At 30.2% G+C, this 15,783-nt stretch overlaps 1 protein-coding gene across 2 annotated transcripts in view; it reads right to left on the bottom strand.

Annotated features, from left to right (window-relative positions):
* Positions 1–126: 126 nt before the first annotated feature.
* LOC114336116 (ral GTPase-activating protein subunit alpha-1) overlaps positions 127–15,783 on the bottom strand; it is a 208,858-nt gene continuing 193,201 nt past the window's right edge. The window contains exon 25 of one of the 2 annotated variants that reach the window (XM_050650360.1): positions 127–715. In XM_050650360.1, coding sequence (XP_050506317.1) covers positions 525–715 — 191 coding nt within the window. In that variant the 3' untranslated portion in view covers positions 127–524. The remainder of the gene's footprint in view (positions 716–15,783) is intronic. The other variant, XM_050650361.1, reaches the window with a different exon arrangement.

Here is a 15,783-nt window from a genome sequence, read left to right as displayed (position 1 = left end):
TATATATTTTTTTTTGTTTTCTGGCCTTGGTTTAGAGAACCTTTAATCAATTTAAAATAGTTCAAAACATTAAAAACACTTATGAGGTTACATAACTGTATTTTCTACTGACGTTTATAATGTCTAATTTTAAATTCTGTTTACTTTTTTGGAAGAATGTAAACATAATATAAACGAATGACGTCACGACGCGTTTTGGGCCACCTGTTTTAATTTGAATTTTTAATCATCTTTAGGGGCCAAACGAAAGCCAAACAAAACTTTTTAATCTTTGATACATGTTTTAAATTATGTTCTGTTGTGATTTATAACATTTTTTTCGAATTTAAAATTTTATGCAAGTTCCCTATTATAATATATAAAAAAATAGAAATCTGCTATCAAAATATGCGTATCTTAATCCATGAAAGAAGAATATACTAAAATGAATTAGCCAATTTTTGCCTAGCCATGAGTTTTGTCTCTAAACACTCTGTCTGATGTTAGTTTAAGGTAATTTTTAATAACTTGTTACATACAATAAGTCACTTTCTTCGGGTAATTTGTAGAGGACTTTCCGGAGGAGATTCTACTGAAGTTTCACGTTTTACCGACTTTTTTGACGGTTTTAAATTAGTTGAAATTCTCTTCATGGGCCTAGGAGATATGCTCGATTCGACAATTTGGTTGTCTAAATTTTGGAACCAACCGCTTCTAGTGACTTCATTGGCCGATGCTGAAAAATAAAAGTACGATTAGGTTGTAAGTGATTAATGTCAACTAAAACAGTATCAATGGGCCACAAAACATACAAACTATTTATGAAGATAATAATAAAACGTCTTGTGAACAAACTGGATAGTTGTCAACCTTGCGAACAGGTGGGATCCTGCTCCAGATGCGGAACAAACGATCATCTATAGACCAGGAAGGATCTGTTGTTAGGTGGATGTGAGAGGTGGCATTCGGATTTTTGCGGATAAAGTTAGGTGAAAACTTCGTTAATAATAATTGACTTATGCCCCTTCTCAAATATGCCCGGAATATTAATAAAAAAATAAAATATTTAAAAATTTCAAAAAATTTCGTTTTTTTCTACTTTCTTTGCTTATAACTTTAAAACGATTCATTTTGGAACAAAGTCGTATAGGAATAAAACAAAGATAATTAAATTTTCTATCAGATACGATTGGTTTAAAGTGTCTTAATTTATCACCTTTGCTGCAAAATAGCAATAAGTATAAAATAAGGGGGCAAAACAAGCCTGTCCTTATTCAATGTTTTTCCATCACTTAGGTTACACTTGGAACCTTAACCTTCATAATTCGCTTTGAAAATTTTTGTAATGTGCTAAAACCGTCCACCAAATTTCATGAACATTGACTTACTAGATTTTGCATAATAATTTTGCAATCTAAACTTTTTTTTAAATTAAAATTTTTTAAAATATTGCACAAAAAAAGTTAGAACATACAAAGATTTGTCAATTTTTTTACATATAAAGAAGCACTCCACCTATCTAATGCACTTTACAGAATTGAAATCGGATTATTTAAGCAGCCTCAGCAATGTTTTAAAGTTATAAACAATTTTTTGGCTTATAAACAAATTAGTTCTGTGGCCAGGAGGGGGTGCTACGGGCTCCTTTATTTAGATGGACTTACCCAAGTTTTTTTTATGTATTTTGACCCGTAGAACACGAATTTTTTCGGTAACAGTTGATCCGGATGTCGATAAGATTGTTATAAACAAAGAACTCGAGGAATTACGTAACATCGATTTTTCGCAAAATAAAACATTTTTTTGTATTTCTTGGGTAATTCTAAGCAAAAAATGTTTTTACAAGTTTTTTCGTAGGATGCATAGTTTTTGAGATAAACTCGGTGGAACTTTCAAAAAATCGAAAAATTGCAATTTTTGAACGCGAATAGCTTTTGATTAAAAAATAAAATAAAATAGCAATTCTGCTGACAGCATTTGAAAGTTTAAGTCAAATTATACCGGTTTTAATTATTTGCATTGCTAAAAATTAATTTTTTTTATTATTAAACAAAGCTATTTGTTTATAAGCCAAAAAATTGTTTATAATTTTAAAACATTGCTGAGGCCTCTTAAATAATCCGATTTTAATTCTGTAAAGTGTATTAGATAGGTAGAGCACCTCTTTATATGTAAAAAAATTAGCCAACTTCTAAATGGTCTACTTTTTGTTCAGAAAGATTTTAAAAAATTTGAACTTTTTTAAAAACATTTAGATTGCAAATTTATTATGCAAAATCTATTAGGTTGATTTTAATGAAATTTGGTAGACCGTTTAAGTAAGTTATAAGAATTTTCTAAGCGAATTATTAAGGTTCTAAGTGCCACCAAAGTGGTTAAGAAACATTGAATAACAACAGGCGTATTTTGCTTCCTTATTTTGTATTTATTGCTATATTGCAGAAAAGGTAATACCTTAAGACATTTTTGACCAGTCGTATATCATACAAAATTCAATTATCTTTATTTTATTTCTGTACGACTTTTTTCCAAAACGAATCGTTTTAAAGTTATAAGCAAAGAAAGCAGAAAATAATCGATGTTTTTCGAAATTTTTAAATATTATAATTTTTTTATTAATGTTCCGGGCATATTTGAGAAGGAGCATAAGTCAATTATTATTACTGAAGGTGTCACCTAACTTTATCTGCAAAAATCCGAATGCCACCTCTCACATCCAAAAATAGACGTTTTTTTACAGATTAGTCCTGGTCTACTAAAAATTATTAAAAAAGAATACAACAAGCCTATCTTTCATATATATAAACTGCATCGAGCATAGGCTGACTGCCGCCTTGACTACCGATATATTACCTTGATCAAGAGTATCTACGAAACTGGTACAGCTTGTGTCCGACTTCATGAAGATACCAAAAAGTTCCGAATATAACGTGGAATTCGACAGGGTGATACTATCTCCCAGAAATTATTTACAGCTATATCGAATATATGTTCAAACGAATGGAACGAGAGTTAATATTGTTATTAATATAAATGGAGAGGATCTGAACCACCTAATATCTCATAGAGTTGATAAAGCTACAAAAATGCTGGAAACGCTCTATGTATGAAGCATCAAAAACAATTTGTCTTAAAATTAACAACTCCAAGACAAAATTTATTACCAACCGATAAAATTCAAATTTAAAGCTATAGTATCGACCATATATATCGACAAGTAATAGCTTACAAATATCTAGGGCATGAGATTCGCTTATGCCGAGATAATCAGACAATTGAAATACAAAGAGGATAGGTCTCATATGGGCTGCTTTTGGTAGATTGAACAACAAAGGAACAATAAATAAAATAAAAGTTACACAACACACTACGGAAAGATCAATATTACGTATCACCATAAGAGATAAAGTACCAAACCTAGAAATAACAAGTAGAACAGGGGTCACGTATGTGTGTGAATGTATGTGAGGGTGATGTATATGTGATTAGTTTTATTTATACATTTCATTTTACATCTATGTACATACTGCCATATCGGCCTCACCGACATGTAGTATAGAGAGGATCAGCAGCGGCGCACCCGACGTAACGTTTGCTAAGAACACGTACCGAGTGCCTGCCGCTGGAAATGAGGAGGTTTTAGTGGGTAGGCAGTTGCGTTCGCGCGGTCAAGCTCAAGATAGAAATAAGTGGAAAATTTTACGGGAGGCCTACGTTCAGCAATAGCCAAATATAAGCTAATTGATGAGAGGGTCACCACGAATTGCGTATAAAAATGTGTATGCTATATATATACGTAAACTATTTACACGAATTTGTCCTAATAAGTACAAAATAGTGTAATACATTCGTAATAGTAAACGTGTTTGTAAAGTAGTACCAGTATCTAACAAGGTATAAGTACTTCCACTCTAATTTTTCCCATGCACGAAATTATTCAAAAACTAGTTTTTATACTAAGTCTCTTTTTAACTCACAGAAACTAATGTTGATTTTTTTACCAAGAGGAGTAAACTAAAAAGACAGATTCACACCCAAGAAAGTTACTAGAAACGTCACCAAATTCATCTTCTTTTTTCGTTGATCATATCAGCTTTCGATGATAATCCATACATATTATATTATACTAACACATCGCTAAAGAGATCTAAAAACAACTGTTTTTATATAAAAGCGGACTAAAAATCTAAAAATTAAAGGAATAATGCAGAAAACACAAAAAATCGCCGATATACTTAATTAACCTATAAAATGACAGAAGTTCCAAAATTTCAGAAATGTAATTAGTGTCAAAAGTTAATAACAGTGGAGTAAACTTGCCCGCGGTTTGACCAATTAGAAACAAGCATTACGGCGCGGTAAATTTGAATCACTCCTCTTGGTTAAAAAACAAACAATAGTATCGCAAAATTAAGCCGCTTTTCCATAGAAATCACAATAAGTTAAACAAGAATAAACAATATCGATTGTCTTTGATAGCTTATGAATTTTGACGTTTATAATTTTCAATGACAGTGACAGTTTATTGATTTATTTGCATTTATTATTTATTTTTTTTTATAAATCAATAAAGTTTTAGAAATAAATAACCATTTTCAATTTCATTGCAACAAGAAACTACAGCCACATTATATTCTAGTTCAATCAGAGAGCGCAGCAAGCACCTGTACCGGTTTCGAAACTTATTAGTCTCTCATCAGGAGGCACATATGCTGCTCTCTCTGAACCAACCAGGACAAACCCCTGCGTGCAGTCACGGATTGCAACGAACGAAATGACAAGGATGCCCTAGCGGCAACTGCTAGCAAAACACTAAGTTTTCAATCTAATAGCACATAAAATAACATCAAAAATATTACTCTACATCCCACCAGATTGAAAACAATGGGAACCTTCTCTGGTTTAAAAGTTCCCATTGGTCTCTGAACAAAGGTTCCCATTGTTTTCAATCTGGTGGGATGTAGAGTAATATTTTTGATGTTATTTTATGTGCTATTAGATTAAAATCTTAGTCTTTTTTCAATAAAGTTTTATTGATTTATCAATAAAGTTTATTTGGTTTTATATTTATAAAAAAATAAATATAATATTTCAGTTAAACACAGACGAGTTTTAGTAATATAGTAGTGTTGATAACTCAATTTGTGAAAAGTTTGCATTTGTATCACTGTTTCCTCAAAGGTTTGATATATTAAAAATATTAATTGCTTTTTTATGTAATTCACTTAGTAGTTTTGTATATTTTTCAACTTTAGATAATATTAAATCTTTTTAACAATAGTAACTTTGTTGTTGTGACTTTTTTAAATTTATTTATTACCGTTCTATAGTTATCTTTATATTCGTAATAGAATAGAAAATATGCTTTAATGTCATGGAAAATTGTACAATTTTATCGACAAAGCTTATAAGATGTCAATAAAACAAAACAATAACAATTCAGTTTACTAAAATTACATAAATCGTCAATATAATTAAAAAAATAATAATAATGAAGTAACAGAAACAATCAATTGCAAAATTTAAATAAATTGCAAATTGCATAGTCTACCTAGTAACTAGGTATATTGCGCAAAGGGTACTGTAATTTCTTAGTTATTGGGTGTGTTCGGACGACAACAGCGGCTGACTGTCAGCACAAAGCGGCTTAGTGGATGTATCCAGCGCTAATAGGGAAAGCTTAGTAAATCACTCAGCAGCTGACTTCCAGCGGTTTCGTCTGAACGCTACCGCTTACTCAGCTGTCCAGTCGCTGTAAACGTCCGAACGCACCCCTTGATTAAGAAAATCTTCTACTGAATAATATGGTCTTTCAGATAGGTAGGCTTTTGTCATTTTACGGAATTTGGGGAAAATGCTGCAGATAAATTGTAGAGGGAGGTGGTTGTAAAGTTTTTTTGCGGAATATAATATAGATTTCTTTACTAACTCAGAGGACGGGGTCGGTAAATAGACCTCAAAGGTAGAATTTCTCGTGAAGTAGTCATGATTAGGTCTTGCTGGAAAGACATGTAGATGTTTACGAATTAAGCAAACAGTTTCTAAAATATACAAAGATGAAAGAGTTAAAATTCCGTGATCTTTGAAGTAACTTCTGCTATATGTTGTTTTTCTGAGGCCAAACAGATATATTATTGCTTTTTTTTGTAATTTAAAAATAATATCGAATTGGGCAGCTGTACCAGAACCCCAAAAAGGAAGACCATATCGAAGATGCGACTCGAACAAAGAAAAATATGTTATTTTGGAAGATGTTAAAATGAGTTCATTCGAAACAGATCTTATAGTTTAATAGTCTGTATGGTGTTCAAGCTGTTTAATGTTGAGTCCATCAATCTCCCCAATAGTGAAAAAAGCACTTCAAGGGCAGACTGTAGAAGAATATATCCGTTTGCAGTAAAGCATTTATTAATATCCATTGAAATAAGTTTCATAAAAGAAAGGCACAATGTTTATGACAGAAAACGAGAAGCTAAAAAGCGAAGCATATATTTTGCAGGAATTGCTATGGATATCCAGATGAATATCTCATTGCTGCATCGCATCTACAGGGTGAGTTTTTAGTGCGGGATCGGTCGATAATTCCATTATGGTACACAATATCGAAAAAAGTTATTTAGAAAAAATGTAGGCAATGATATTCTCCAGGCTTGGAAAATATATCCATTTCTACAGGGTGATCAGTAACTGCGTGGTATATCAAACATATAATTTTTTAACTGGAACACCCTATATATTATTTCATATTTATATTCCTCTCATAATTCCTGTTCATAAAATATAGGGTTTTGCATTACTATACAGAGTATTTAACAAGTTATGACCATTTTTATTTCGAAATCCCTATAAGATTAACACCATGTATATAAAGAAATAATTCATGAACAATAATTTGTTTTCTATAATAAGATAAACAAGGCACTGTAGTTTGTAAATTAAGTTTAATTGAAATCATTGACGATTATTTGTATACAGGGTGAACTACAAAACATAATTACGATTTTCTCAATTTTTTTAAATAGATCACCCTATATTTTATTTTTTAGACATATTGTACTTATGATTTTCTTTCATTTTTATATAGCATTCCCTATAACTAAACTCATCACTTTCTGAGATATTTTCAGTTATCTTCAAATTTTGGGAACACATTCAATATTTCTTCTAGAAAAAGTTAGTATTGAGTGATAATATAACAAAATTATTCTTATTCAATAAATAGCTAACAAAAAATATAAACCATAACAATATGCAATAAATGTGATATTAAGGAAATATCATATTTCCCTAATATACAAGAATCGTAAAATTCCTACAAAAAATATGTCTTGTGTATAATAATATAACAAGATTATTTTTATTTAATAAACAACTCACACAAAACGTAAATCAAGACAATATACAACTTATGTAACAGTTTTAGATTGTTATATCAACAGTATTCTAAGCCAAGAAGGTTTTAGTAACACGTTCTTAATTGCAGATTGTGACGCGCAGTTATTAATACTATAATTTTCATACTAATTTTCATTAATATGCATCAAGAAATCTCTACTTTGTTAACACTCATAGTCAAACTAGGTGATCTATAAATGTTTAAGGTGCTATTGTTGGCGATTATTTGATTGGCCCACATTTTTTTTTACGATTGAGGTTTTTACACGACGGTGCTCCAGTTCTTCCAAAATTGATTTTTTCATGTGGGGCTAGATCAAAAAAATTGTATATCAGAAGCATCCAACAACACCTGATGATATGAAAAATAGAAGCTGATAGAATAAGAGAACAAGAGAAGCTTTTAATGATATTGACTTACAAAAATGTTAAGAAATGTGACTCGGTCATTTGAACATCGGTTACAAAATTGCATAGACGTTGAAGGTGAACATTTTCAACATTTACTTTAGACTCACATTAACTGGTACATTCATTAAATATTGTTATGGTTTATATATTTTGTTAGTTATTTATTGAATGCAAATATTTGTTAGATTATTACACAATACTTATTTGTTACGTCATTTTTACTTATAAAAATTGAATGTATTTCCGGTAAATGAAGAAAACTAAAAATATCTCAGAAACTAAGAAGTTTAGGTATAGGATATGCTATAAAAAATGAAAGAATATCATAAATACAACATTCCTAAAAAATAAATAATAGGGTGATCTATTAAAAAAAATTGAGAAAATCGTAATTTTGTTTTGTAGTTTAAAAGTGCTTATAAAATTTGGATGTTTTACTAAAAATTTCTTGGCTTAGAATACTGTTGATATGACAATCTAAAAACTGTTACATCAGTTGTATATTGTTTTGATTTATGTTTTATGTGAGTTATTAATTGAATAAAAATAATCTTGTTATATTATTATATACAAGACAATTTTTTTTTGTTGGAATTTTACGATTCTTGTATATTAGGCAAATATGATAATTTCTTAATATCACATTTATTGGTACATTCACTGCACAGTGTTATGGTTTATATTTTGTGTTAGTTATTTATTGAATAAAAATAATTTTGTTTAATTATCACTTAATACTAACTTATTTGTACCAGAAAAATTGAATGTATTCCCGAAATTTTAAGAAAACTTAAAATATCTCGGAAACTAATGAGTTTGGGTATAGGGAATGCTATATAAAAATGAAAGAGTATCATAAATACAATATTTAAAAAAAAAGAAAATATAGGGTGATCCATTTAAAAAAAATTGAGAAAATCGTAAATTGGTTTTGTAGTTCACCCTGTATACAAATATTCGTCAATGATTTCAATTAAACTTAATTTAAAAACTACAGTATATTGTTTATCTTATTATATAAAACAAATTATTGTTTATGAATTACTTCTTTATATACATGGTGTTAATCACATAGGGATTTCGAAATAAAAATGGTCATAACTTGTTAAATACTCTGTATAATAATACAGAACCCTATATTATATGAACAAGAATTACTAGAGGAATATAAATATGAAAAAATATATAGGGTGTCCCATTTAAAAAATTATATGTTTAATATACCACGCAGTTATTGATCACCCTATAGAAATGGACATATTTTCCAAGCCTGGAGAATATCATTGCCTGCATTTTTTCTAAATAACTTTTTTCGATATTCTATACCATTATGGAATTATCGACCGATCCCGCACTAAAAACTCACCCTGTATGTACAGTACTTCCACTTTAACTTTTCCCATGCACGAAATTATTCACGAACTACTTTCTATACTAGGTCTCTTTTTAACTCACAGAAACTAATATCGCAAAATTAAGCCGATTTTCCATAGAAATCACAATAAGTTAAACAAGGATAAACAATATCGAATGTCTTTTATATATTATGAATTTTGACGTTTATAATTTTCAATGACAGTGACAGTTTTTTTTGGTTTTGTATAAAGTATTTTTTTGGTAAATCAATAAAGTTTTATTTATTTACCAATAAAGTTTATTTGGTTTTATATTTATAAAAATAGATATAATTTCAGTTAAATAAAGGAAGAGTTGGAATACTGACTTTTGGGTCCCCAGACAAAGACGAGTATTAGTATTTAATAGTATTTAATCAGCCCTATGATGCATAACTCACGTTAAATATAACGTAAAGTTATCCTGTAGTTAAGTTGTAATGTTCGAATTGGTGTGATGTATCATATTTAACTTATGCCTGGTTGCACCAAGAGATTTTAAGCTTAAAACGTGCCTTAAGCTCAGCTTCCGAAACATACGCGCTGCAACAATTGATCTTAGATCAATTTTCAGCTAGCCACAATGGATTGCCACGTGGATTGCATAGAATCGAAAATTATGGTGCAACGTAAGTGAGACTTAAAACGGCCCTACCTTAAAGCTGAGCTAGGCTAAGCTGCAGCTTAAGATTTGTTGGTGCAACCAGGCATTAACTACTTGCGTTATTCCTTGACAGTTCTTGAGTTATCTGATATATCACCTGTCACTTTATAACGCGACGTTAAACCATAGACATAATAACACATATATTAGGCCAGGTCAGAAAAATAGCGTTACGCAGAGCAGTTCGGGTCCGTGGTCTACTATCTCTCTCTACCGGCGCTTAGCTTTCTCTCTCTAGCATATGATGGCCGCCGCTTCTGTGTCTGTATCGGTCCATTACTCCCACCTCTTGGTAGATACGCTCACACTTGCACGACAGACAAATATAGCTAGACCACTGTACTTGATATTGGCGTTACACCCCGATGTATTGAGAGGCATATCCCTAGCCTGGTCTATTGTTAACATGTCTCTGCGTTAAACCTCAAGTTATGAGATAACTCTGTAGTTATGTTAAGGATTGTAAGGTTAGGTTTATGTTTTGATCTGTTTTTAGATAGAAATCAAGTGAATATTTAACGTAGAACGCTGCTTCAGGTTGTTCCAGAAGCTTGTGCAACATTTTAATAAATCAAATTTAATATCAAATATAAAGCAGCACAAAATTATCAAAAACATAGATCTAAGATAACAATTAAAAACACGTAGGCAATAAAATTAAAACAATAATAAAAATGAAAAAGAAAACTAATAATTTAAAAATAGAAGGGTAATGCAATTTTAAAAATAATACAAAAATCAAATCGAGAGATTCAAGTTGAAATTGTTATTTATATTTATAAACATCCAAGGGTTTTGAGTACTGTTCTTTCTACTTTCTCTATCTACTTTTATGATTCACCACCGAACCACAGCGAACAGCTGTTCAGTCATCGGTAGCCGGTGGGTAGGTATACCAACTTCTCGTGATTCTCTTTCTCGCTCAAACTTGTACTGATTCTACATAAGGTTCTCTTTTTAGACAACTTAATATTTTCTTCCTTGTATAACGTCTAAGAAATAACTCATCTCATAACGGGGGATGATACATCACACGGAATTTACGTTTTAAAGTTATGGAGATAGTTATATGTCATAGTTATCATAACTTTAACGCAAACGTTAAAAATAACTTCGGTTATTCATCACAGGGCTGAATATCGTAGTGTTGATAACTCAATTTGTGAAAAATTTGCATTTGTACCACTGTTTTCCCAAAGGTTTGATATATTAAAAATATTGATAATTTTTTTATGTAATTCACTGGATAGTTTTATATTTTTCAACCTTAGGTAATATCAAATCTTCTCAGCAATAGTAACTTTATTGTTTTGACTTTTTTTTATTTATTTATTTATTACCAATCAACTATTTTAAATGGGAAATAAGCCACAATTTTACTAAAAAAATGATTTTATTAACGTTTCGACGTCCAAATCAGATGCCGTTGTCAAAATACAAAATATTAATAAATCAAACAAAAATGTTGTTGCTAAGTAAAAAAATTCTTCTAATAATTTATTTAATCTGACTCACTTATATCAGCAATTCAGACATATATTATACATTCTAAACTAAAAGACTTTAAAATGATATTGCCAATATTTATAAGTTGCGTTCCTGGGGCGACTTTACTGAAAGATAGTTCATTCGATTACATGAAATCAATCCCAACCCAAGAATATCCGTCACAAAAAAATCATAGCATGTGTTCTGTCTTTAAAAAGACAACCACATACAACGGTGAGAGTAAAATTCTCGTGTTAGAGATTCCATAGTAAATCACGAGGGAAAACCAGGAACAAAACCTCGTGATACTATCCCGACAGCGTAAGTATTAGGTCTTACATTTAGTTTACTCTCAAAACTAATACCAAATTCTGACCTTAATATATGTACTACATATGTTATTTTAAATTATAAGTAATATTAATAATACATAGATATATAAAAAATACTAAAATATAAAATACACTAAGCGCCAAAATTAACGCACCACCTTAAAAATGGGACATTTTTAATGTCTCATATTTCCTAAACCTGTTGTCCGATTTTAGTGATTTTTTTAATATTCTATAGCTTTATTCCTCAAGAATATCGTTGTGATAATATTGTTGCTAAACAGATAAGTGTCATTGTATACCGGGTGTAACAATGATAGTGTGTTTTTTCCTCAAAGTTTGGAACACCCTGTGGAATATTCTAGCGTATATAAAATATTGAAATTACAACTCAACTGTAGCCTTAAGCTATTTTAACATTTTGCTTTTTGATTTATTCGCTTATGTTGGATAATAAAAAAGTTAGGTACTTTAATAACTAGCAACGTTCTTCATCAATACAGGGTGTTTCTAAATAAGTGCGACAAACTTTAAGGGGTAATTCTACATGAAAAAATAATGACCGTTTGCTTTATAAACATATGTCCGCAAATGCTTCGTTTCCGAGATACAGGATGTTGAATTTCTTCTTACAAACTGACGATTTATTTATTGCTCTAAAACCGGTTGAGATATGCAAATTAAATTTGGTAGGTTTGAAGAAATAGTTATTGCGCATTTTCTGGCATACAATTAAGAATTTTATATTCACCGTTGGCGTGCATACGGGTAATATGACCGAGTAATATGACCCGTATGCACGCCAATGGTGAATATAAAATTCTTAATTAATAAACTACCTCTTAAAACCTACTAAATTTCATTTGCATATCTCAACCGGTTTTAGAGCAATAAATAAATCGTCAGTTTGTAAGAAAAAATTCAACATCCCGTATCTCGGAAACGAAGCATTTGCAGACATATGTTTATCAAGCAAACGGTCATTATTTTTTAATGCAGAATTACGCCTTAAAGTTTGTCGCACTTATTTAGAAACACCCTGTATTGATGAAGCAAGTTGCTAGTTGTTAAAGTACCTAACTTTTTCATTATCCAACATAAGTGAATAAATCAAAAAGCAAAATGTTAAGATAGCCTAAGGTTATAGTTGAGTTGTAATTTCAATATTTTATATAGCTAGAATATTCCACAGGGTGTTCCAAACTTTGAGGAAAAAACACACTATCATTGTTACACCCGGTATACAATGACACTTATTTGTTTAGCAACAATATTATTACATCGATATTCTGGAAGAATAAATCTATAATATATTAAAAAAATCACTAAAATTTGACTACAGGTTTAGGAAATATAAGACATTAAAAATGTCCCATTTTTAAGGTGGTGCGTTAATTTTGGCGCTTAGTGTATGTACTAACTCGATATGTTATTGACTTACTAATCTTGGTATTTTCTTTCTACTGACTTCGTCCTTTAGTGTGGGTAGCCACATCCTATTGCATTCTACCGAGGAATTTGCAACACAATTGATTTCATTTAGCATAATTAGAGCCGCGTCTTTGATTTTTCTCTTTTTACTGAACTCTATGTTCATTATCCCATGCGTGTTGACATAAATGAGATCTATCAAATTCTCTATTTTTAATATAAGACTGATTGATCTTCACTTATTCTAACGTTTAATGGTCTTGATGTTTCACCTAAATAAAAATGTTCGCATTTACAAGGTATTTTATAAATACCAATTCTTTACTCTTTCTTGTTCATTGTTAGGTTTAGTTTTAGACAGAATAGATCTCAATGTGTTTGCTGTTTTAATGTTGTTGAAATGTTAAATTTATTTCATATTGTTTCAAGTTTCTCGGATAGTCCTTTTATATATGGTATTGATATTTTCCTCGTATTATTTCTTGTGAATATTATAGGATCCCGTTCTAAGTTGTTCTGTTCCATTCGATCCAATCTTGACAATTCCTTATTTATAAACGATAAAGGATAATCATTTTTTAATAAAACAGATGTTAACAATTGTTTTTCTTGTAAGAATGAATTTTCGTTAAAACAAGTAATTTTGGTTCTATCATATATTATTATTTATTACCGTTCTATATTTATCTTTATATTCGTAATAGTCTACATGGTATTCAAGCTTTTTAATGTTGAGTCCATTAATCTCCTCAATAGTGAAAAAAGGTTAAACACTTCAATAAATTAACTATATAGAATATGTTCGCGGGATAATAGCCATTTCCTAATTATTACCACTGACACTCTGACAGTACGTATAAATACTACACATCGACGTACGTTTCACTTTATTTTTGTGATTCAACTTGTTTGAAAATGAATCGCGACGCATGGGAAAGTGATGAGCGCGCTAATAACCGGCAGAATAACGCAAAAGATGGAAAACATGTTAAGTTGTGAGATGAAAAAGAAATGAAACTAGTGGGGTGGGAGATTTAGCGATAAAAACCTATAAATTTATATTCTATTTATTGTTTCCCACCTTTAGACGTATCGGATGAGTTTGGCAACTGCCACTGTGACAGTGGCAGTTTTAGTTGACATACTCCTCTGGTACGTCTAAAGATGGTAAACAATAAATAGAATGTAAATTTATATGTTTTTATCGCTAAATTTCCCACCTCCATTAGCTTTATTTCCTTTTATCTCACAACTTAATATGTTTTCCATCTTTTGTGTTATTAAGCTGGTTATTAGCGCGCTCATCACTGTATACCTATGTACTATATTAAGTATTTTTTTAAAATATGAAGTGTTTAAGGTTTTATAGGTCTAATAGCCCGATCAGGGAACACAAAATTTTACGAAAACCTCCAAAAAAATAAAGGAAGGATGAAAATTTGGGAATAGGTAGTTGAAATTGTCTATTATTGTATAAGAAAAAGTTTACAATTCTACATCCCCTCCATTTTACAAAAATTGGGAAATACGGGGTGAAAAATATTTTCTCGGGAGTGAAAAAATATACGTTCAAACTAGACCCAGAATTGGATAAAATGACTAATTCTACGCAACTTTCGTTCTGTAGAGTTTTTTCACTTAGTCAATACTTTTTGAGTTATTTGCGAGTGAATATGTTCATTTTTAACAAAAGAAAAACATGTTTTTGGACGGTTTTTCGCAGATAACTCAAAAAGTAAGTATTCTAGCGAAAAAATATTCTGAGTAAAAATATAGCTTATAAAAAATTGAAAAAAATAGTGTACTCGTGAGGTCTGCAGACCCAGTAGAAGCAGAGTTGTAGCTAATGAAAAGTAGGTTCTTCTTCGTCAAATTCCAAATCGAATATTTCAATGTGAAATAACCAAAAAACAGATCACTTTTCGGGGAAAATTCATTACAACTTTTTTAAAGTGTTTAAAAAAATATTTATTTTTGTTTAAAAAAAACATTAAAAATAAGTGAGTTACGCTCAAAATATTGTTGTTCTTTTATTTTTTGCTACAAAAATCGCGAAAATCACCCCCTAATTAGCTTCCCAAATAAAATTAATCGTTACCGCTTCACAAGTTACTTTACTTATGTATTGTTTATACTATCTATAAGTTTCATTGGTTAAAAGTGCTCATTTTTCGAAAAAAATTGGGTTTAAAATAAAACATTTTTTAATTTTAAAAAAGAATGGAATTGTTCATGGAATTAACTTAAAAATTATTAGTAATACCAAAAATCTTAAAGAGTAATAAAATATACATTTTGCTTTTCTGAATATTTTTGCTTTTTTGTTTTCTTGTTAGACAAAAATTGGTTATGCTATGGCTGTTCAAAATTTGCCTAAACTAGTGACTAGTTACTCGTTCAAGCCATTTTAACTACAGCTTTTTCAAAAATAAGCACTCTGAACCGATGAAATATACAGATCATATAAATAATACATAAGCAAAGTAACTTATGAAGTGGTAATAATAAAATTTATTTGTGATGCTAATTAGGGGGTGATTTTCGCGATTTCTTTACAAAAAAATAAAAGTGACCAACAATATTTTGAGCGTAACTCACTTACCTTTAATGTTACAAGTTTTTTTAAAAAACAAAAATAAACCTTTTTTTTAAATACATACTTTAAAAAAGATGAAATGAATTTTCCCCG

Source organism: Diabrotica virgifera, chromosome 5 (genome assembly GCF_917563875.1).
Source record: "Diabrotica virgifera virgifera chromosome 5, PGI_DIABVI_V3a".
NCBI classification, from domain to species: domain Eukaryota; kingdom Metazoa; phylum Arthropoda; class Insecta; order Coleoptera; family Chrysomelidae; genus Diabrotica; species Diabrotica virgifera.
This window is presented reverse-complemented; position numbering and strand designations above follow the sequence as displayed.